Source organism: Balaenoptera borealis (assembly GCF_965194805.1).
Source record: "Balaenoptera borealis genome assembly, chromosome: 5".
NCBI classification, from domain to species: domain Eukaryota; kingdom Metazoa; phylum Chordata; class Mammalia; order Artiodactyla; family Balaenopteridae; genus Balaenoptera; species Balaenoptera borealis.
The window spans coordinates 11,685,050-11,707,166 of record NC_138862.1 but is presented as its reverse complement, the minus strand read 5'-3'; the positions used below and the strand labels follow the sequence as shown (position 1 = coordinate 11,707,166).

Below are 22,117 nucleotides of genomic sequence, written 5' to 3'. Positions count from 1 at the left end.
GACTGGGCCAGGTTAATCTGCACAGTGGGAGGTGAGCAGCCTGTGATGAGCTTTTGTGGATGAAGCAGGCTCCTAAAGGAATCTGTTGGCTTCAGTTCTGGTGTAGTGAATGAGATGGAGCGAGAGGAAGCCCGCCTTTTTTCCCTGAATCTTATGATACAAACAAGATAGTTTCAGAATTTCTACACTCCTGTCCACCACAAACAACAAACCTATTCAGTGACGTTCAAGGTTACTTCATAGTTCTTTTGTTTATATCCTGAGGATATATGAAGTAGTGTGTTCAGAAGTTATTTAGATTAGTTTTTTTCCCTTCTTCCTATGTGGACATGTTACTTATTTAGAATACTATTAGATTGATTTGTTTTTTTTGGTTGTTTTTTGTTTTTAATTAATTTTTATTGGAGTATAGTTGATTTACAATGTTGTGTTAGTTTCAGGTGTACAACAAAGTGTATCAGTTATACATATACATATATCCACTCTTTTTTAGATTCTTTTCCCATATAGGTCATTACAGCCTACTGAGTAGAGTTCCCCGTGCTATACAGTAGGTCCTTATTAGTTATCTATTTTATAGGTAGTAGTGTGTACATGTCAATTCCAGTCTCCCAATTTATCCCCTCCTCCTTGGTTTATATGTTTTTGTTTTTATTTAGTTTAGGGATCTGCTCTCATCTTTGTGAACTTAATTTTATGTTTTGAATATGTAACACATTAACAAGATTCCAAAAGCTAAACTCTACAAAAGTGTGAACTCAGAGAAGTGTCACTCGCTGTCCTATTGTTTCATCCCATTCCCACTTATTTTATTAGCTTCTTATTATCCTTTCTTTGTTTATTTCTGTGGGAAAAAAGCATGTCCATAATATGTGTGCAAATTTATATTTAAATTATTTCCTCTTCCTACTTTGAAAGTAACCTCCTATAAATGTTCTTTTGTTCTTTGCTTTTCTCACTTAACAATGTATCCTAGAAATCACTCATAACATTCCATAGAGATCTTCCTCATTTTCTTTTTACAGTTATATAATACTTATTGTTGAAGATATACCATAGTTTATTCAACTAATTTCCTGTGTTTTCTGCATTTCGGTTATTTCTAATATTTTACAATTACAGATAATGCAGCAAAGAATGAGTTAAAGCATGTGTTTTTGTATGGTTGGAAGTGTATCTTCAGGGTGAATTCCTAGGATTGAATCACTGTGTCAAAGAGTAAATGCATATGTAGTTCTGTAGGTGTGGCCAGATTTTCCTACACTTGGAGTTGAAGCACTTTTTCCCACTGACAGTATATAAGAGCGCTATGTGGTTTATTTGTACAAATCAGACAGAAAACTTACCCTTAGTATTCAGCATACTTGTGGATCTTTCCTCATCCCACCCATGCCTGCTGTTATATATAGATTTTTTTAAAAATTTTATTTATTTTTGGCTGCATTGGGTCTTCATAGCTGCGTGTGGGCTTTCTCTAGTTGCGGCGAGCAGGGGCTACTCTTCATTGCAGTGCGCAGGCTTCTCATTGCGGTGGCTTCTCTTGCTGAAGAGCACAGGCTTTAGGTGTGCAGGCTTCAGTAGTTGTGGCGCATGGGCTCAGTAGTTGTGGCTCACGGGCTCTAGAGTGCAGGCTCAGTAGTTGTGGCACACGGGCTTAGTTGCTGCGAGGCATGTGGGATCTTCCCAGAACAGGGCTTGATCCTGTGTCCCCTGCATTGGCAGGTGGATTCTTAAATGCTGCACCACCAGGGCAGTCCTTATATACAGATTTTAATATCAGACTAAACATCGTTTGGTTTTTTTTTGTTTTTTTTGTTTTCTTTTTAAATTTTATTTATTTATTTATTTATTTGGCTGTGTTGGGGTATTCGTTTCTGTGTGAGGGCTTTCTCTAGTTGTGGCAAGTGGGGGCCACTCTTCATCGCGGTGCGCGGGGCCTCTCATTATCGCGGCCTCTCTTGTTGCGGAGCACAGGCTCCAGACGCGCAGGCTCAGTAATTGTGGCTCATGGGCCCAGTTGCTCCACGGCATGTGGGATCTTCCCAGACCAGGGCTCGAACCTGTGTCCCCTGCATTGGCAGGCAGATTCTCCACCACTGCGCCACCAGGGAAGCCCCCAGACTAAACATTGTATTTAAGATCAGTTTGTTTTCAGGAGTCATAAATAGCTATTGTTTGTCTTATTTTTTATTAAAAATACTTTTTATCATACTTTCTTTTTAACTTTGGAAGTTTTGTGAATTTAATTTCAGGATCCTCAGACTTTTAGTCTTTCGGGGAGATTATTAGAAATGAGTAAACTGGACTTCCCTGGTGGCGCAGTGGTTCCCTGGTTGTGGAACTAAGATCTCGCATGCTGCGTGGTGACGCGAAAAAAAAAAAAATTTGGTAAAAGAAAGAAAGCTCACCATTTCATTTTACTGATTTAGCTTCCTTTATAAAACCGGAAAAACAGTACAAAAATAAAGCAGCCAGAGACCAGTCTCAATTATGATCGTAGACACAGAAAATCAAAACAAAATCTTAGCAAATAGAATTCCACAATGTACAAAAACTATGACCAACTTGAGTTTATGCCAGGGGTGCAAGATTGGTTCAGAATCAAGGAATTCCCTCAACATTATTATATCAGGAGCTAAAAGGAAAAAGAAAATGTGCGATCAGATCAGCAGATGCTGACTAAGCATTTGATAATAAGTATAGTAACCATTTCTAATAAGTAGAAAAGGGAACTGCTTAAATATGTCATTACTTTTTAAAAATCAGTACCAAATGTTATTCTAAACAATGAAACACTGTATACAGTCATTTTTTTTTTAAAGCCATTAAATTTAAACTCAAAACCAAGCAGGGATGCTCACTTAGTAATGTCATAGAGGCAGTAAGACCAATAAGAAAGAGGAATGGTGGGGACTTCCGTGGTGGCACAGTGGTTAAGACTCTGAGCTCCCAATGTAGGGGGCCCAGGTTTGATCTCTGGTCAGGGAACTAGATCCCACATGCCGCAACTAAGGAGCCCACGTGCCGCAACTAAGACCCGGCGCAACTAAATAAATAGAAGTAAATAAATATTTATTTATTTACCAAAAAAAGGAGGAATGGTATAAATATTGGAAACGAAAGTTAACTCTCTTTTTTGCTAGTTATGTGATTGTGTAAGATTCACAGAAGTTTGGTAAGATGACTCAATACACCCAGCATAAATGATTATTAAAAGCAAAATTCTTCTCTATGCTTGAAATAAGCACCTAAATATGGAAGTGGGGGACATGTTCTATTTAAAAGAGTGACAGAAATGATAAAATTCCTAAGAACACATTTAACAAGAAAAGTAGTTACTTATATGAAGGAAGTGATATAATCTTATTAAAGGAAATATTAGTAGAACTGAACATACTATTTTCTTTGAACAAACTATCATAAAAATGTCAGTTCTCTAAAAATTCATGTATCTAATGCAGTTCCATCTTGATTTTCATTAGAGTTGTTTGTAGAATAGATAAATTAAAAGTTCATAGGGAAAAAGAAATGTCTGTGAATGGCCAAACAAGTTTTTTTTTTTTTAGTTTTTATTGGAGTATAGTTGATTTACAATGTTGTGTTGGTTTCAGGTGTACAGCAAAGTGAATCAGTTATACATATAAATATATCCACTCTTTTTTAGATTCTTTCCCCATATAGGTCATTACAGAGTATTGAGTAGAGTTCCTGTGCTATACAGTAGGTCCTTATTAGTTATCTATTTTATATATAGTAGTATATATGTGTCAATTCCAATCTTCCAATTTATTCCCCCCCCCCCCGCCCTTACGCCCTGGTAACCATAATTTTGTTTTCTACATCTGTGACTCTATTTCTGTTTTGTAGATAAGTTCATTTGTACCCTTTTTTTAGATTCCACATATAAGCAATATCACATGGTATTTGTCTTTCTCTGTCTGACTTACTTTACTCAGTATGACAATCTCTAGGGCCATCCAACAAGGTTTTTTTAAAAAAGCCTTGCCAGATACCAGAACATACCATAGAGTCAGTGGGATCAGATTCTTGTCACATTGACCTGGGAATTGTTCAGTCAGAGTAGATAATCCAGAAATAGATCTCATTTCATATGGACATTTACTAAACCACAAAAATATTTTTTTTTGCTTCAATGAGAAGAGGATGGATTCGTTAATAAACATTGCTGGGAACCCTAGGTATCCACCTGAAGGAAATCTGGTTGAACCCTGGGGTAACATACCACACACATATATGCAATTACAATTGGTTTAAAGATTGAAATGTAATAAAGTAATACCATCTTAGAAAAGAAAGCTATGTGATAAAAGAAATATTTTACACATATAAAAATGTAGAATTTCTGTATGCTAAAGATATTACACACAAAATGGACAAGTTTTAAAAAATCTTTCGACAACTGACAGATAAACAGTTGATATGTAATATACAATGAGCGCTTTTAAACTGACAAGGAAAAGACATGTAGTCCATCAGAAAACTTGGCAAAGGATGTGAATGAGCAATTCATGGAAGCACGAGTCCAAATGCCCAAGAAACATGGCAAGCGATGCTCAAGGCCACTAGAAGTGAGTGAAATTCACACTCCACTGGTGTGGTTTGCTGAAGGCGGTCATTGACCACAGGAGGCCTGGGGCACTCCTATCTGAGGCAGAAGGGTGGTTTCTGTAGCCATGGGGTTCCCTTTATGACTTTATGACCTTTAAAATTTTTCCTGAAGAACAGTGTTGACTTTTACAATTCATAACATTTTTAAAGATTTTTAATCTTTGTTGTATTATTATACTTTTTATTGTGCTTCATGTTTTCTTACTTTGAGTTAACTCTAGAAATGTAGGGTTATTTTCTATGTAGCTTAATTTTCTTTTGTGAACACTATCTGTATGTGGCTCATTTAAAACATGGCCAATGATGGCATTGTAATTGGAGTAGCTGGTCTTAACATTTGAAGTTTCAAATAAAACTTTTCTTAAGAAAGGTTTAAAAAGTAAATCCTTATGCCCTTAAAATCTAGACTTCAACAAATGAAATCTGAATGAACATTTTTTGTGCAGAAGAGGTTAAATCATGAATATGCAGTTTCAGTTAGCAAAAATGTAGTTTCCAGTTGCAAGTACAAACCCCTTTCTTTTTCTTACTCTTATTTGAGAGAAATGCTTTACATAATAGCTCATTGGAAGTTGACATGACCATTTGTTTGAGTACCACTTTCAAATAGTAAGTGCATTTGTAAGGTCATTTAATGAATTTTCAGAGCTTTGAAAGTATGCTAGTATTAATAGTATAGTAGAGCATAGTATGTCACATCCCCATGGTGAGGTTTGTAGAACCCCACAGAGGAGTTGATGCAATCTAATCAAGTATCTAGAAATAAACTCTGTTTCTAAGTACTTTTTTCCTCCTAATAGCTTTATTGTCACATAATTCACATAACAGAAGTCACAGTTTTAAAGTGTATAGTTCATTGGTTTTTAGTCTTTCCAGAATTGTGCAACCATCACCACCACCCAGTTTAGAACATTTTTATCACTCCAAAAAGAAACCCCATTTGATGTCCATGGTATATATCCTGACATTCAGACTGAAAATTACCTTGTGTATCATAAAAGTAGAGAGTAACACAATAAAACATGTTTCATATTTATATAAAACCTTGTCCGTTTTTCCCTACAGCTTGGTAAACAAGTTTTGTTTTGTTTCGTTTTCCCCGGGACCAAGGGAGCCGATTATTTAGTTTTTGTGTGGGTGGGAGTGGTGGTTTGGGAAAGGCTCTTTTAAGGTCACAGTCATTCTAAGCCCATGCTGTTGGTTTGCAGGGCGCTTGCTGATATGAATAATGATGGAAGAATGGATCCAGTGGAGTTTTCCATAGCTATGAAACTCATCAAACTGAAGCTACAAGGCTATCAGCTCCCCGCCGCACTTCCCCCTGTCATGAAACAGCAACCACTTGCTATTTCTAGTGCACCAGCCTTTGGTGAGTCTGAAAAGGAATTGGTTCCTATATTTCATTACATGTTTTTAAAATAAATATTTCCCTTCTCCCACCCTCCCCTCTCAGTTTGTAGCACTGTGAAATTCTAGGAGGCATTCTGTCTGAAAAATGATGGCCCTGTGCAAAAAGATAATGATGGAAGGGAAGAAGCATGGTCACATTCTAACCCTGGGATGAGAGTAATCAAAATGAAAGCAAATAAATAAATTTCACAGCTTACATCTCAACCAATACAAAGGCCTGGGATGAATAATAAAAATAACCTGAATTGGGGGCTAACTCCATACCGTACAATATATGAATTAATCATCCCACTGTAACAAGTTTGATATCTTTGAGTCATTGGCTTATGAAAAATTAGACTGAGATTTAATTTTGTACTTTATAAAAATGTGGAGTAAGTTCTAGTCATATAAATCTCATTGCAGGATGCATGTGTGTGTAATCTGTGAGGTGTAGTGGCCTCTGTTACGTTTCACAGGACTCAGCTATCCAATTGATTTCTATAACAATGCAGAATAAAACTCAGGTCACTTTGAAATTAAGATTAATCTTTTTTTTTTTAAACATCTTTATTGGAGTATAATTGCTTTACAATGGTGTGTTAGTTTCTGCTTTATAACAAAGTGAATCAGCTATACATATACATATACATATATCCCCATATCTCCTCCCTCTTGCATCTCCCTCCCACCTGCATCTCCCTCCCACCCTCCCTATCCCACCCCTCTAGGTGGTTGCAAAGCACCGAGCTGATCTCCCTGTGCTACGCGGCTGCTTCCCACTAGCTATCTGTTTTGCGTTTGGTAGTATATATTAGTCCATGCCACTCTCTCACTTTGTCCCAGCTTACCCTTCCCCCTCCCCATGTCCTCAAGTCCATTCTCTGCATCTGTCTTTATTCCTGTCCTGCCCTTAGGTTCTTCATAACCTTTTTTTTTCTTTTAAGATTCCATATATATGTGTTAGCATACAGTATTTGTTTTTCTCTTTCTGACTTACTTCACTCTGTATGACAGACTCTAGATCCATCCACCTCACTACAGATAACTCAATTTCATTTCTTTTTATGGCTGAGTAATATTCCATTGTATATATATGTGCCACATCTTCTTTATCCATTCAAGATTAATCTTTTTTGATTCATTTAAAAACTAGCTCCCCTGCCTTTTTGTATCGGGGTGGGGGAGAGGATATCTATAAACTTCAGCCTCCAGTGACTCACATATGCCAAAGATTTTCAAGGAAATTCATATTATATATTTTAAAAATGATTTATGAACATTACCCACCAAAAGGAATAAATTTTTCCCTCTTGGGAAGATACCACCCATTACCCTCTAACCTGAGAATCAGAGCCCTAGATTCTACCTTTACTATTAAACTCAACCTTGAAATTGAGCTTGATTATCTTTTCTGTGTCTTAGTTTCTTCACTTTAATATAAAGTACAAAGTTTACCATATGTATTCATTCTCTCACCTTGTAGAAATGATCACTCTTAATTTAAATTTGGTTCTCACCCTTTAAAAAATTGTAGATGGAAAAGTGATTGAAAACAGTTTTGAGAAACAAACATGTTTTCCTCATAAAATATATTATAATCTGATTTTCCCATCTTATTTTCTGGTGGGAAAAATTGGAGAAAATGTGTATTGTCTTGTGCCATTTTGTAACATGGCTTTCTCAGGAAAAAGACCACTTTCAATTGTAATATTTCCTCAGATAGTTCAGTATGGGTGTGAGGGCCATTATTAGTTCAGTATTGTGTTGATCCTATGTGATTTCTTAAAGGAGCTTATCAAACATTTTAAGGATTCTCAATGGAAAACATGAATAAAACACTCTAAAGTATTAGCAATCTACCATACTTAGAGTCCTCAGTTTTCAGTTGCAATGGGCAAGTAGTCATTTAGGATTATAATTAACATAAGTTTCTTATTCTCTCACCTCCTTAGTACTATAGCCAAATACCATTTAATTTATAGAAAGCTTATCTTTATGGTTCTGTTTACTTACTTTATTATACATCTGAAGGTAACACTTAAATTGGGCAAATACACCAAAGCTACAGGAATCTTTTCCTGGCTTTCAATTTGTTGCCACCATTTTAGTCCTGCAGATGGTAAAGCATCTCCTATTGGCAAGGATTTCCCGGCGAGGTCCCAGCAATCCCAGTTAAGTGCAGTGTCTTCCTCCTTTGGAAGGTCTTTTTATGTTTAAAGTAGACTAATTGTGAGAACAGACAGAAGGTATTTGCAGGTTGCTTTACCAGCATGAATCTTGTTTTTCTGGCTTAAAGTCTCAGAGACTGCTAAATTATTCTATAAGAAGGTAAGCTTTAATACAGAGATTAACCTCATACTTGTGCAAACCTGTTTTGTTGCTGTAATGCTTATTTTTCTGTATTTGTTTACACATTAAATTGTTACAAAGCAACAACAACAACAACAAATGAAATCAAAGGTGCAGATTGTCAGGGAAAAAGGAACAAACTTGCAGTGTCCTGCTGCATCTTCTGTTTCTTTATTGCTCTTACTGGATTCTTGACCTTTCACATTGTCATATACTTCCTTTTGAAAGGTTTTGTGTTTCCAGAGCATCTTTGTGTTTCCTTGTGCTCCTTTTCTTTACGGTATTAAGAAATATGTATTTTATTCAGAGTATTGAGGCAATTGGCCATATTTTTTTTTTTTTTTTTTTTTTTTTGGCCATGCCACGTAGCACATGGGATCTTAGTTCCCGGACCAGGGATCGAACCCTCACCCCCTGCATTGGAAGTGCCGAGTCTTAACCACTGGACTGCCAGGGAAGTCCTAAGTTATTTCTTAGAACAAAATGCCACAGGAAAAAAACCCCATTATTATCCCAATTTAAAACATAATTCCATAAAAAGCTGTCTTTTAGTCAGATGTTTTTCTTAAAAATTAAACGGTAATTAGCTAAGATCACCAACAGTTCTGATTTCTTCTGTGTTCTCACCCTAGACTTTAATTATTTAGGTTGATTTAAAGATTACAGTAATTAGATCCAACATCTGATTCATGGGAAAGTTCTTAGACAGTTTAAACAAAACACAAAAATTGTGGATAGAGTTTCCTTCTCTCCTCTTCATCCTGATATATCTGATGACAGGGAGTAAAGTGAAGGAGGTTTGGGAGGGGACAGTCAGTAGTCATTCAGGTTGTCTCTGATACAATTAATGATAAGCTGAGATAAATGAATGCTATGCTTTTACTTAATAGGTTCACTATTAAAAACAAACAAACTATGCATTGCCTTTCTTTTGGTGAGGTTGAGCCGCAAGTCTGGATATTTTAAGGGGAAAGGTACAGGTTTTGGGTTAGGCAAGTAGGACCGTAATCCAAGAGAAGAAGGAAAACTCAAGAAGTCACGTGAGAGCAAAGGCTAGGAGGAGCAGAGGTGAACAGCGCCATAGGCTCCAAGGGACCAGGGCCCCTGTTGGTCTTGTGCATCGTGTGTTCACGGTTCCTAGTCCTCAGTTAACCAGCTTATTTAAAAGTGGACGTTACTCTGAATCTCTGAAGGGCCCTGTAGCCAGCATTTGGTCGAAACCCAAAACAGCTAAAGGGTGTTTGGTTTTCTTTTGGCCTCCCTTCCGGGGCTGCAAGAAGAAACCTCGGAGTGGAGAAAGGGTCAGATAACCACAGGCATCCCATTGCCTCTTTTTCCCTCAAACCCGGGTGTCAGTAATTCTTCCTCTGACATGTAATATGTCTCCTCTTATTCCATCCTGCTATAGGAATTTCAACTCTAGGGTTATTGCCGATTTATTTTCAGGAGGGGTGGCCTCACTGCCCAGAGGGTTTTACAGTCAGCTGAGTAACCTGCCCCGGCCTCTAAGGGAAGCTGGGATTTCTTGGCTGCCCTCCTGCCAGTCAGACCTTAGCTCTTCCCCCCACCCCAGCTTCTCCACTGCTTTCCCTTCCCTCATTCTCGTCACGTCACCCTTCTCAGTAAACTGTTTTCAAGAAGATAAATCATGAGGGAATTATAGAAAATAAAGAGAAGTTAAAAGTACATGGTCTTAATCTGCTTTACCCAAGTTTACTCAAAGATCTGGCCTTTGTCAAGGTAATTTTTTTTTCTTATACTTCTTCTGGCTACTTGAGAACATAATTTATTACTATTATCATTATTTTCTAATTAATATTAGACATTATCTGACCATGGGTTTCCTAGCCCTGTGGTCTGTCTTTACATATAGTGTTTTATCTGGTCACAACAGTAATCCTAAAAGTGTGCAGAGATTATTGGCTCTCTTATACAAACGAGAGACCTGAGATTCCAAGAAGTTGAACAGTTTGCTTGAGACCATGTTTCTGAAAGGGAGGTAGAGCCTGTTCAAACTCAGATTTCCTAAAAAGGCTCTTGGTTTCCTTATTTCCTTCTCTCTTCCCACCTTCCTTATCACCAAATCATGAGGGTGACATGGGGCTTCGTCACTCTTCCAAGGTTAATGCAAATGTTAACACACTGTGGAATTAAGGCTGGCTAGGGGTTGAATAATCATTTTTGTTAAGAAGAGGAAAATGGGGTGCAGTGATATTGTGATTTGCCTAAGGGTACCCAACTGTGTTTAAGGACATTCTGTGAGTATGCCTCGTACCTTCTTCCTTCAGTGTATTTGCACACAGCATCATTCTTCTTTTACTCTGGACTCAACCGTTTCAGGGGGAGGTGGTTGTTTTTGTTTTTGCCAGAGTCCATGGTTTTATTAAGTCAAACCAATCAATATTTTTAAGCCCTGATTGTGTGTCCTAGTTGCTGGGAAGATGGTGGTGAGCAAGACATCGTGGCTCCTGTTGCTATGGAGGTTGTTGACAAGTTGGGGGAAGCAAACAGATAGACAATTTCATAAAACGGGGTAATATGATAGAGACAAATAGGACCTGGTGGTTAGGGGAGAATTTTCCGAGGAGATAACTTTTGAGCTGACTTAGGCACGAGAGCCTCGTGAGGGGAGAAGACCCCCAGGCAAAAGCAACAGGTCCTAAGGCAAAGCTTGGTGTGTGGAAGGAACAAAAATGAGACACTTCAGTTGTAGCTGAAATAGCCTTAGGCCTTAAGGTCAGGGAGGTAAGGCTGGAGCCAGGTGGTTTGGGGCCTGATAAAACCACTAAAGAGTTAGCATTTTTTTCTAAGTGCAGTTGAAAGCTTTTAAGCAGGGGTGTGCCATGGTTGATAGACACTTAGAAAAAAAAAATCTGTGTTATCTGAAGACTATTTTTATTTCTTTGTTATTTTTTGTTTGTTGTTTTGTCATTTGTGTTATCTGAAGACTGGATTGCAGGGGGACAAGAGTAAAATCAGGGAAATCAGTAAGGAGGCTTTTTCCATAGGCAAGAGATTATGGTAATTTAGATCTGGGTGGTGATAATAAATGTGGAAGATAGGGTAGAACTAGATTCACGATATCCTGTATTGTGGAGAAAAAAATAAATCAGATTTTGACCATTTTAAGTTTGAGGGGCCTCGTTGATTTCCAAGTTGAGATGTGAAGGAGGCAGGTGAATCTGTTTGTCTGCAACTCGGGAGGGATCCGTCAGTTCCCGGTGAGTTTGGGTGTGGATGGCATTGAAAGCCCCGGGGCTGGATACAGAATCTTAGAGAGAAGTGAGAAGATTTCAATCTTAAATGGAACCAGAGGATATAAAATGGAGAATCTCACGCGTGGGTCCTCAGGAAAATGAAACTTAAGGACCAAGGGACTGGTCAGGCATTTACAGAAAATCGAAACTGATCCCTTGACTAATGAACATCCTGCAAGAGTCTCTTCTCCTCCTCAAGCCAATGAACTTGCTCCTAGGACTCTAACTGAATTCCCTCCTCTTTGTGATCCTTGCCCATAAATCCAGCCCACCCCAAAGCCTCAAAGGACTCACTTGTAGCTTGCTGTAGTTGGCGTGTCCAGAATTGCAATTCTTGGGACTTCCCTGGTGGTCCAATGGTTAAGATTACACGCTTCCAACGCAGGGGGCGCAGGGTCGATCCCTGGTTGGGGAACTAAGATCCCACATGCCGCGCGGCGCACCCCCCCCCCAAAAAAAGGCATATCAGATTGCAGTTCTTCTGCTATTCCTGCATAAACTCAACTTCCGGTAATTCAAGTTTGCTTCAGTTTTCCTCTTTACTTAGGTTGACGAAGGGTAGCTTTAGAGTAGGCGGAAGACCTAGGACCAGGCCTTGGCGGTCTGTGACATTTAAAGCTCTAGTGAAAGGGAAGAAGCCAGAAACAGAGTGAAGTGGGAGGAAGTTGGTGTCCTAGTAGCCAAGGAAAAGTGTTTCGGGGGGGAGTGCCCCATTGTTCAAGTTGCTTCTGAGGAACTGAGCAAGAATAGGACAGAAAAGTGATTGGATTTGGCAAGACGAGCTTGGACCTCACCTTGAGGAACCGTTTCCTTGGAGTGGTAGGGACGGGAGCCTGCTGGAGGCTTGGAAGAGGGGAGGGTTTAAGTGTAAGGAGGAGTATGTCAGCTGAAGAATGGTGTGTTTATGGGGGGAAGTGCCTCCGTCAGTGGTTGAGGAGAGAGGGTAAAACTTCAAGAATTGAGACTTAGCCCCGTCAAGAGGGATGACATCTAAAACATAGCCTCTGGTAGGTGAGTTTATTTAGAAGTATTCAGAAAACACTCATTCATTCAGAAGAGGCAGTCAGTTGGTAAAAGGATGACAGTCTTTGCAGTGGCAATTTAGGAGCTGAGTAGGTAACTTAAAATGGAAAAATTATGATGTTAGAGAATAAGGATAAGAAGACCTGCAAGATCTGGTCCCTATGAATGCTCAGCACTGGCCCAACAAGGCTGCCTTTGGGGACAGGATCTCACCCTGAGGAGAAGTGACTGGGAGTGGAATACAAATTAAGCAGGGCACCGACACAGAGACAGAAGGAGGAGAAAGTCCAGGCCAAAGTGGGGGAGGAGAACGAGCCTGGAAATCCCAGGAGTCAAGGCTCATATCAAAACGAGCATCAGGCAGTATCAGGCAAGGTCAAATCCCACACAAGGTTATTATTAGAAAAAAGAGGATGAAGAGCCGAGTAACACCCCTGTGGACAATGACAGCACATCCGTAACCTACTATTTCAAAACAAGCTGAAAGGTACTAAGAAAATGATGCGAGTCATGAAAGACTAACATAGATCAGAATTTTAAAGCCCCAGAAATCAGGTGACCACTCAGGAAAGAATGAGACATAAAAGAAAAAGTCATTTCAGAAATGAAGAGTGAGCCAGAAGCAACACAAGAGAGACTGTCTGAAAGGAAATAGAAGGTAAAAAGAGGAAGATTTCAAACATTAAAAGGAAATGAAAAAAGAGATACAGAGAATTTGAGGAAAAGCAGCAAATGTTGAAGGCAAAGAGAATTGAGTAGGTTAGCTGGGGTCTCTGAAGAAGAAAACCAAAGCAAGGGAACAGAACAAATGGCAAAAACTAGTTCAAGACGGCTTTCTTGACATAAACGGTTTGAAGCTAAATTTGAACAAATATATATAGTACGTGCCCGAGAAGATCGACCTGGAAAGATCAACACTAAGATACATTCTAGTAAGACAAAAAATCATTTGGGCCCAAAGAAAAAGAAAACACATGGCTGATGAGAAAGAAAATTAGAATATCTTCGGACTTTTCTGCAGCAGTGCTTCATGCCAGAAGGAAATGGAGTGACATATTTAGGATTCTCAAGGAAAGAATCAGCCAAGAATTCTGTGTCCAGAAAAACCACACCAACCAATTTTCCAACTCTCCGGACACTAACTTTATATCTTATAATTAAATTCAATTCTGACACTGACTCTGGTTGTTAGCGTCAGATTCCGCAGGTTTAAGGGTTCGGTCTCACAAGACTGCCCTCACTTCAGACTTGAGTCACGAGTAATGGGCCACAGGGTACCCATGCTCCGTCTGACTTGACTACAAAACCAGAGGCTCCCACAAACTCTTCTCCCCTTTTCTGTAATTTGCTAGAACAGCTCACCAAACTTAGGGGAACATTTACTTACATTCGCTGGTTTGTTATAAAGCATATTATAAAGGATACAGATGAACAGGCAGATGGAGAGGTGCATAGTGTAAGGTCCGGACGGGTCCTGAGTGCAGGAGCTTCTGTCCCCGTGGAGTTGGGGAGCGCCACCCTCCCAGCACGTGGATTTGTTCACCAGCCTAGAAGCTCTCCAAACCTTGGCATGTAGGAGTTGTTATGGAGGTTTCATTCTGCAGGCATACTTGATTAAATCGGGAGCACTTGATTAGCTCAGTCTCCGGCCCCTCTGCCTTTCCCTGAGGTCTGTGTGGAGGTGGGAGTTGGGTGGGGCTGAAAGTTCCAACCCTCTAATCATGCTGTGATCTTTCCCGTGACTAGCTCCCATCCTGCAGCTATTTAGGGGTCCCCAGCCATCATTCACCGCATCAAACACACAAAGATACTCTTACCACTCTAGAGATTCCAAGGATCTTAAAAGCTCTGTGTCAGGAACCAGGGACTGAGACCAAATATTTTGGCAAAAGATGTTCCTATCAGTCAGGAAATTAAAAGGGTTTTAGGAGCTCTGCCAGGAATCAAGACCTGGGGACAAAAACCAGATATATATTTCTTATTAAATCACAAGTTAGGGTAGAGAAACTAAAAGAATAGAAACATCTATTTTAGTTTCTATCGTTTCTTCATTTTTTGGTTAGAATACTTCTATAAAGAGAAACTTTCTCATCAAATATTTGATTACTCTGAGGTTCAGTATATAAAAGAAAGGCAGGATAAATGTTTATTTTCTGCCTTTATTTACTAGTTTTCAAAATAAATTGATTGCCTATGGTGACCAATTAGGATTAAAAAAAAAATCATTGTGAATTTATGAATTGATTTCTCTTTGGTGGCTTTCAGTCCACTGCAGTTATTATTCTTATTGATCCTCAACTTTGGCCAGTAGATCCTTCTTTAAGTTGGGTCTTGAGCCCTTTTGATATGATCCTTGACAATTTTTACTACTCTTCAGAATGATTAATCTGAATTCATATTTTAAATGGAACTATATTACAACTGGAAAGGGATTTTCTTCTCCATGCAGTCCTGGATTAATTATCATTGAATGCTGAAATGTGGTTCCATGTGAATTTTGTTGGGATTTTTCCCTTCATAGGTATGGGAGGTATCGCCAGCATGCCACCGCTGACCGCTGTTGCTCCAGTGCCAATGGGTTCCATTCCCGTTGTCGGAATGTCTCCCCCGCTAGTATCCTCTGTTCCTGCAGCAGGAGTGCCTCCTCTGGCTAACGGGACGCCCCCTGTCATACAGCCTCTGCCTGCATTCGCTCATCCTGGTACGTGACCTGCTGAAGCCACAGGCTGAACTTTTACCTGTATTTTACTCTTCATTCTCGTTAAGTTTTCTGTCTTCATGTTCTGATTATATTTAAATGGTATTTTATTCCAGAAGAAATCATCTTCATTTTTTCTTTTGTTCATTTAATGTCTCATTTTGGGGATGAACTAGGCTAGAGAGAGGGAAAGGAGAATGAAATTATGAAGCTTTGGGTGCCATTGTGCACAGAGGTGAACTCAACAGCTAAAACCAAGAGCATGATTTCCTTTCAAGGGCTTGATGAGAGCAGCTCAAGTTTGAACAGTATTTGAACACTTTTTATTTCCATGTATCAGTTACTACTTTTCTTCAGCTGCCATGAATTGCTAATAAACAAGCCAATCCCTTAGGAGTAGAATTGTGTGGGAGGAAAAAAAAGAACATTGCCTTTCTTTTTTTTGAGGAGGTGGAGTGAATCAGGCATAGAGGGGGAAGGAAGTCTATTGAATGGCTAAATATATTAAGGTTATAGTATTACATGCTTGCTTAATTGAGACTTTATTCAAAGTCTTTTTCCCTTTAGTTAAAGAAAAACATAGTGTAGATGTAGATGGTCTTAGTCTAACAAATCAGAATGGATTCATATCAATATGGAAAGTTTTTTTGGTTTTTTAAGTACTTCGGATATGTCTGAATAAATTCGTAAGTGACTGACAGTGTGGGTTTGAGCCTTATATATGAATCTGCCTAGGCCCCTGCATTTATTACATCTGTCAGGATGTGTCTCTAAGTTATAGCCACAGAATCCAAATCGACCTCTAGTTTTTAAGATGTTCTTTTCACATGTAGTTTATCTTTCATAGGAGCCCATGACTGCAGGTGTGATGGCAGCTGAGAAAATGCTTGTAATTATTTTTACAGTAGTAGCAGTGAATCCACGCACTGTGTCTTGTTTTCTTTTGCGGCAAATGTTGCAAGACAGTAGGCAAGGTTGAAGGGAATGTTGGTTAAGGCTCAAAGTTTTTCTCCTGACACGCAGCTAACCAGCCTGAATGAGACTCAGACACAAAAGCTGGCCCTTCTGGCATCACGTGTCATCTGGCCAAGACAAGTCTGTGACTTCTTGGCTCTTACATCTGGAACTAATACTTCAGCTCCTTCAGTGCAGTTAAGAATATGCCAGCTATCTATTTAAGCTGTTACTTCTTTAACTATTGGAACAGAGCCTATAAAATGTGATACTAAGTGTTTAATGAAGAGTCAGATTTTATGGATGTAAACATTACTACCTAGTAAGGTGATTTTCTGAAGGAACTAGTAAAACATTTTTGGCTAGAGGGCAGGAAGCAAGGAGGGAATAACTTTTTGAGTCTGGAATGGTAAAAAGGGAGGAATAATTTCTGCCTCAGATTTGATGACTATACATTTTAATTTTTATAAATAGGGAAACGTTTCTTACTTTTGTAAAATTAAAATTATTCAACATTTATTTATCTTTTCAGCAGCCACATTGCCAAAGAGTTCTTCCTTTAGTAGATCTGGTCCAGGGTCACAGTTAAACACTAAATTACAGAAGGCACAATCATTTGACGTGGCTAGGTAAGTTTGCTTGTTTTTTTAAATGGATGGTTTGGTTAAGCCATTATCTGATTGACTCATATATTTGAAAGTGAATTAGCTCTGTGTTCTTTTGTCTTGTTTTAGTTTGCAGAATGCTAATAATTTTCTTAATTCTGGATAATGTTACTAGGTTTTATTATTTATTTGTTGTAAAGATGACAGAATCAAGAACACTACTTTTCCTTTGAAAGCTTTGCATGTTGATTTTTTTTAAAGAGGATGATAAATAGGTAGTAGTAAATGTTTAAAAAAATAGAACTCTAGGTATGAGGAAAAAAAGCGCATTAACTATTTTGTGTCAGTCATTTAAAAGTTTATGTATAAAAAATACTGTATGAAGATTAGAGCCAAAACTGGCTCTAATTTTATCTCAGAGAACCTTATGGAGTCTGTATGGATTGTTAGTAAAACTTCAGATCAGTTTTTATGAAATGAGTTATTCAGGTTATGGGACAGTTGTTATTAAATCAAATATGTGGCTCAATTTTGGGTACAGGTTGCATGACCTGTTTGCTTCTGTTTTGGCCAATCTTGGTTCATATTATCTTTCATATTTTTATTTTACCCATTTTTTCCCCTTGCATACTGCTGTACTAAAATAAAAAATTAAGTCTCTTGATAAGCTGTCTCAAAGCTTTCCAAATGAAAAGGAGATGTAAATGAAGATGATTCCATCTTTTCTTGTTTCAGTCCTCTTTAGGAATCTTTCCTAAGTGAATTGAGTCATTTTTCCTCTTCAAAGAAAAGAGCATGTTGAGTATAATTCAATAATTCATTGCCTTTTAAAAAATAATATAAAGAAAATCCATAAACTTAAAAACACTGTGCCAAATGCTTTATGCACATTAACTCATTTAATGCTCACCTTCTTCCCCATAAGATGACTATGATTTTCTCTGTGTTATAGATGAGGAGGAGCCCCAGAGACAGTAAGTGACTTGCCCAGGATAACTTAACTCCTAAGTGATAGGGCTGAGTTGAACTGAGATCTTTCTGATTTTAAGGCAGATGTTCTTAAAATTTGCCCTAAAAACTTCGGTTAATTGTGGTATTACAGGTATTTGTGTTCCATTTAATTAAGGTTTTACTCCTAGGATGCAGGAATATTTATTGAGTATCTGCTTTGACTCATTAATCCCATTTAACCCGCACAACCACCTGTAGGGTAGTAATTGGCTCAGAATTGTGAATGAAGAAACACCCAGAGAGGTTATATTTCTCACCCATAGTTTACAGCTTACTAAACAGCAGAGCTGAGATTTAAATTGAGATGATCTAACACTAAATTCCATGTTTTCTATTCTTTCTCCCATATCACGCTGAACTTTGAGTTTTCTCTGACTTTCCACAAGTGATTTTGAAATCTGTCTTAAAATTGACTTGTGACATTAAAATGAACAAACAGCCAGTATTAGCAACATTAATGCTATTAAAATGTTGGGTCTGCTCGCCCATGTGCAGTAAACCCAATCTACTGACACCAGGTTGTAAGGTGCCAGACAAGGAGTCCGGAGCAGCTAATGCTCAAAAAACCTGAGCTCCCCAATGGGTTTTAAGGGAGCATTTTTAAAGGCAAGATGAGGGAAGGGAGTTGCAGGATGTGTGATCAGCTGTGCACCGTTCTCTGATTGGTTGATGGTGAGGTAACAGGGCAGTGCCACAGGGGTTAATGTTATCAATCCTTAGGCTCCAGCTTCCCTTTGGTGGAGTTTTAGCATCTGTAAAACAACTCAAGAATGTGCATCAGATACTGTTATCTAGGTACTTCAGGGAGGAACTAAAGATTCTGTGGCTGCCATATGGCTGACTGTTTACATTGTTACCAGTTCTCCTGGCCCAGTTGCTACTTTTGTCACTACACGTTCATGTACTTTCAATCATTAATTCTTGAGCCAGGCTTCTGTGACTCAGGGGAGGCCTGGGAGACTACAGCTTTTCTACAAACAAGAGATAGGCTGAGAAAAAAAAATAGAGACAGGCAGAGGATGTGAGGGGAGGGGTCTGTCCCCAGAAGGCCCCATAGGGTCCTGCTCAGTTTTAGAAACACTGGGGTTTTTTTGGTAGTTACCTTTCAATAATTTAAGTTTCTAGCAAGTTTTTATAATGTGGCATCTAACGTTTTGGTTAATGCATTTTTAGGCCTATTTAAATTCTCAGGAATTTGGCAGAAAACTATGATTGGATAAGTGTAATCTTGAACACCTTCTGTGTAAGACCCTACATTCCTGGGGTGCAGGAGAGATATAATTAGCTTCTTGACAAATAGGCAAGAGTTGGAATCTGCAAAATATTAGTTTAAAATGAGAGAGTTGTTGCAGAAGTATGCACAGCAGATTAGAACTTGGTAAATGTTTTTATTAAGAAGTTTATAAAAATTGAAAAGATAAATTTTTATAGGTACTTTTCAAATGTTTGGGAGCTGTTTCTGTGCTTTGAGAAGTGTACATAGTAAGTATCAGTGCATAGGTAACATACATAAATGATGATTAAAAGGTCCAGTTCATGATTAAAATTTCACTGTAATCTGTGAGAAATAGGTATTTTTGTTGAAATGAAAGGAAATTGCAAATGGGGCATTAGTTGTAATCTGTCCTGGAAGTGGAGTGCCATTTTTACTGCCAGCTCAGCCATCGTGTTTAAATTGCCCAGTTGAAACATCTGGCTCTCAACAAGCCATGGGTACCAACCAGCATGATACTGTGTGGGAACTAATCTGAGGAACTGATCACCAAGGAGGTCTACACCCGACCTGGCTGCCAGCAAGGGGTTTCCTGAGGTCAGCTGCACATTGGCAAGGAAAGGTCAGCACTGGATCGCAGTCAGAAGCAGAGCTCCTTCCCATACTGCACTGCTGATTTGCCAACCACCCTGGGAATGTTCTCTTCTCTCTGGGAAACTCCATTTTGGGCATTTAAATTCTCAGAATGAAATAACTTCCTTTCATTAAGAAATACATTCTGTATTTTGGTGTAAAGAAAGTTAAACATTTTAAAGAATTAATACCTTTAAAAGTAGTTATTTGTTTTCTATCAGCATTGCTTTTTAAACCTAAAGAGGACTGTTCTAGAAGTTTAGAGAAGTCTGGTCATTACTGTATCACCTCCGTTCCAAGGAGATTTTCCATTCTTTTGTAGAACCTTTAAATTAGTAAATTGTCCATATAACTTGAACCAGCCACTTGGTCTGTCGTGTTTACCCTTGATTTGGAAAAAATAATGAGCTTACCTGGAGAGAAAGGTTTATAACCTTAAAAAATGGAAAAAATCATTATAGAAAATTCAGAAATAGTGATTAGGAAGTGAATAAAATGTTAAATCTAGTTTTCTAGAGAAGTTCTTAGTTTACTGTTTTTAGGGAACTTAAGTGTGCTATTCCTCACTATTAATCCTTTTTTCCTCTCCTTCCTCTCTTTGCCCCACAGTGTTCCTCCGGCAGCTGAATGGGCTGTTCCTCAGCCATCCAGACTGAAATACAGACAGTTATTCAACAGTCACGACAAAACCATGAGTGGACACTTAACAGGTATTTACAAATAAGAATTAATTTAGTGAAACATGATCTTTGTTCTAAATGCACATTGTTTCTAGATGTTGGGCTGAAGATTTTCCAGATGTCTTCCTCTATTTACTGTACTTCTTTCTAAACAGGGTTTTCGTTGTTCCTCTTACCTCCAGTTCTCATCTACTGATAAGGCCATAGTTATTTTATTCTCCAGTGCCTCAGGCTTTTGCTTCTTGGTAAACAGAACCTAGACCAAGGATCCCCCAGCACCCCAAATGCCACTGTTGTGCAAATCAATGCACTTGCAAAGAAACACTGCTGTGGACAAAACCTGGTTCACATTCTGAAGTTCAACTTAGTAGATGAACTTGAAACCGTCTACTCAAACAATCAGTGTTTATGGCAGGACGCAGGGTGAAAGTTAGTAAATGGTTGGGGAGTTTAGAACCTAGCTTTGCCACTAACCAGCTGGAGGTCACTTTACGTATTTGGATCTTATTTCTTCATGTATAAAAGGCCAGAGTTAAGGTATGTGGTCTCTATGGATTTAAAAAAAGATTGTTGTCTACATTAGAAGGATTCAAAGGATTTTATGATACTATCCAGAAACCTTTCTAATAAGGGGTTAAACACTTAAAATTGATTAGAGAGTTATAAAGAAAAGCATAATTTTAATAAAGGAAAATAGAGATCTCCGATACAAACATTAAGTGTAAAAGGGGGGAAAATGTAACTGCTCTTTAACAAATATGAAAGGAGGGGAGAATGGGGTCATTTTCCTGGGGTGGAGAAGCAGTGATATTCAGCAGAAAACATTTTAAATTTCTGATTCTTACTATCTTTTTTTTTTTTTTCTATCACTTACAGTTGCAATTTTTACTTCCAAAAGAAAAATTCATCCTTGTTTAAAAATGTCAGGATTGGGTGAGACTTAGAAGGGTTCTGGTCTAACCTTGAACCCTATCCCAGTAAAGAATCTCAGCAGTCATTTCAAATAAGCGTATATTTGTATCTGAAAGGGCGAATTATAAGTATGCACAAATTCTCTGTATGCCTCTCTCACTCTGCTAAAGCAGTAGCTGTCACTTTTATACATAGCATGAAAAACCAGGCCAGCTTATATGGGCACTGAAGGAATATTCAAAGATATAGTTTTAAGTATTGTTTAACATGATTTGACACCAGTGTGTCATACAGACCCAGACCTTGTCAGTGAATCTGAAAACATTTTTCAAAGCACTTTTGGTGTTTGCTGGGAGTTACCTAAAATAGTATTCAGATGCGATGTTGATGCCGAAATTCTCTTTCCTTGGTAGGATGTGTTTTATGACCCAAGTATAGTATCAGGTAGAAGGTATATGACGCAGGAACTTAAATATTTAGAACTTTTAATATCTGAGGCAGAAAATAAAATTTGAAATATACTGGATGGATGAGCAGATTTTTGCTGCTGTTTAGCTGTATACTTATTACTATTTTGTCCTGGAAAGAATTTAAGGTGGGAATTTCATTTTCAAATCTTTGTATAGTCATGCCAAATAGAAAGAATAATTTATTCCAGTACATTTTAAAATAGGAGTAAATAAAAGACATTTAATTTGTTTTCCCTTTGTGAGGAATCAATATAGGGTCTGTTTTAGGCCAAATAAGACTGTTGATGGAAG

At 38.3% G+C, this 22,117-nt stretch overlaps 1 protein-coding gene across 6 annotated transcripts in view; it reads left to right on the top strand.

Annotated features, from left to right (window-relative positions):
• The window catches only part of ITSN1 (intersectin 1), a 227,964-nt gene that overhangs the window by 68,578 nt on the left and 137,269 nt on the right, over positions 1 to 22,117 (top strand). For all 6 annotated transcript variants that reach the window (XR_014245461.1, XM_082395043.1, XM_082395040.1 and 3 more), the window contains exons 5-8: positions 5,838 to 5,998; positions 15,172 to 15,351; positions 16,835 to 16,931; positions 20,374 to 20,474. Coding sequence is in view for 5 of the 6 variants with exons in the window: in XM_082395043.1 (XP_082251169.1) it covers positions 5,838 to 5,998; positions 15,172 to 15,351; positions 16,835 to 16,931; positions 20,374 to 20,474 (539 nt within the window). In the remaining variant the exon portion in view is untranslated. The remainder of the gene's footprint in view (positions 1 to 5,837; positions 5,999 to 15,171; positions 15,352 to 16,834; positions 16,932 to 20,373; positions 20,475 to 22,117) is intronic.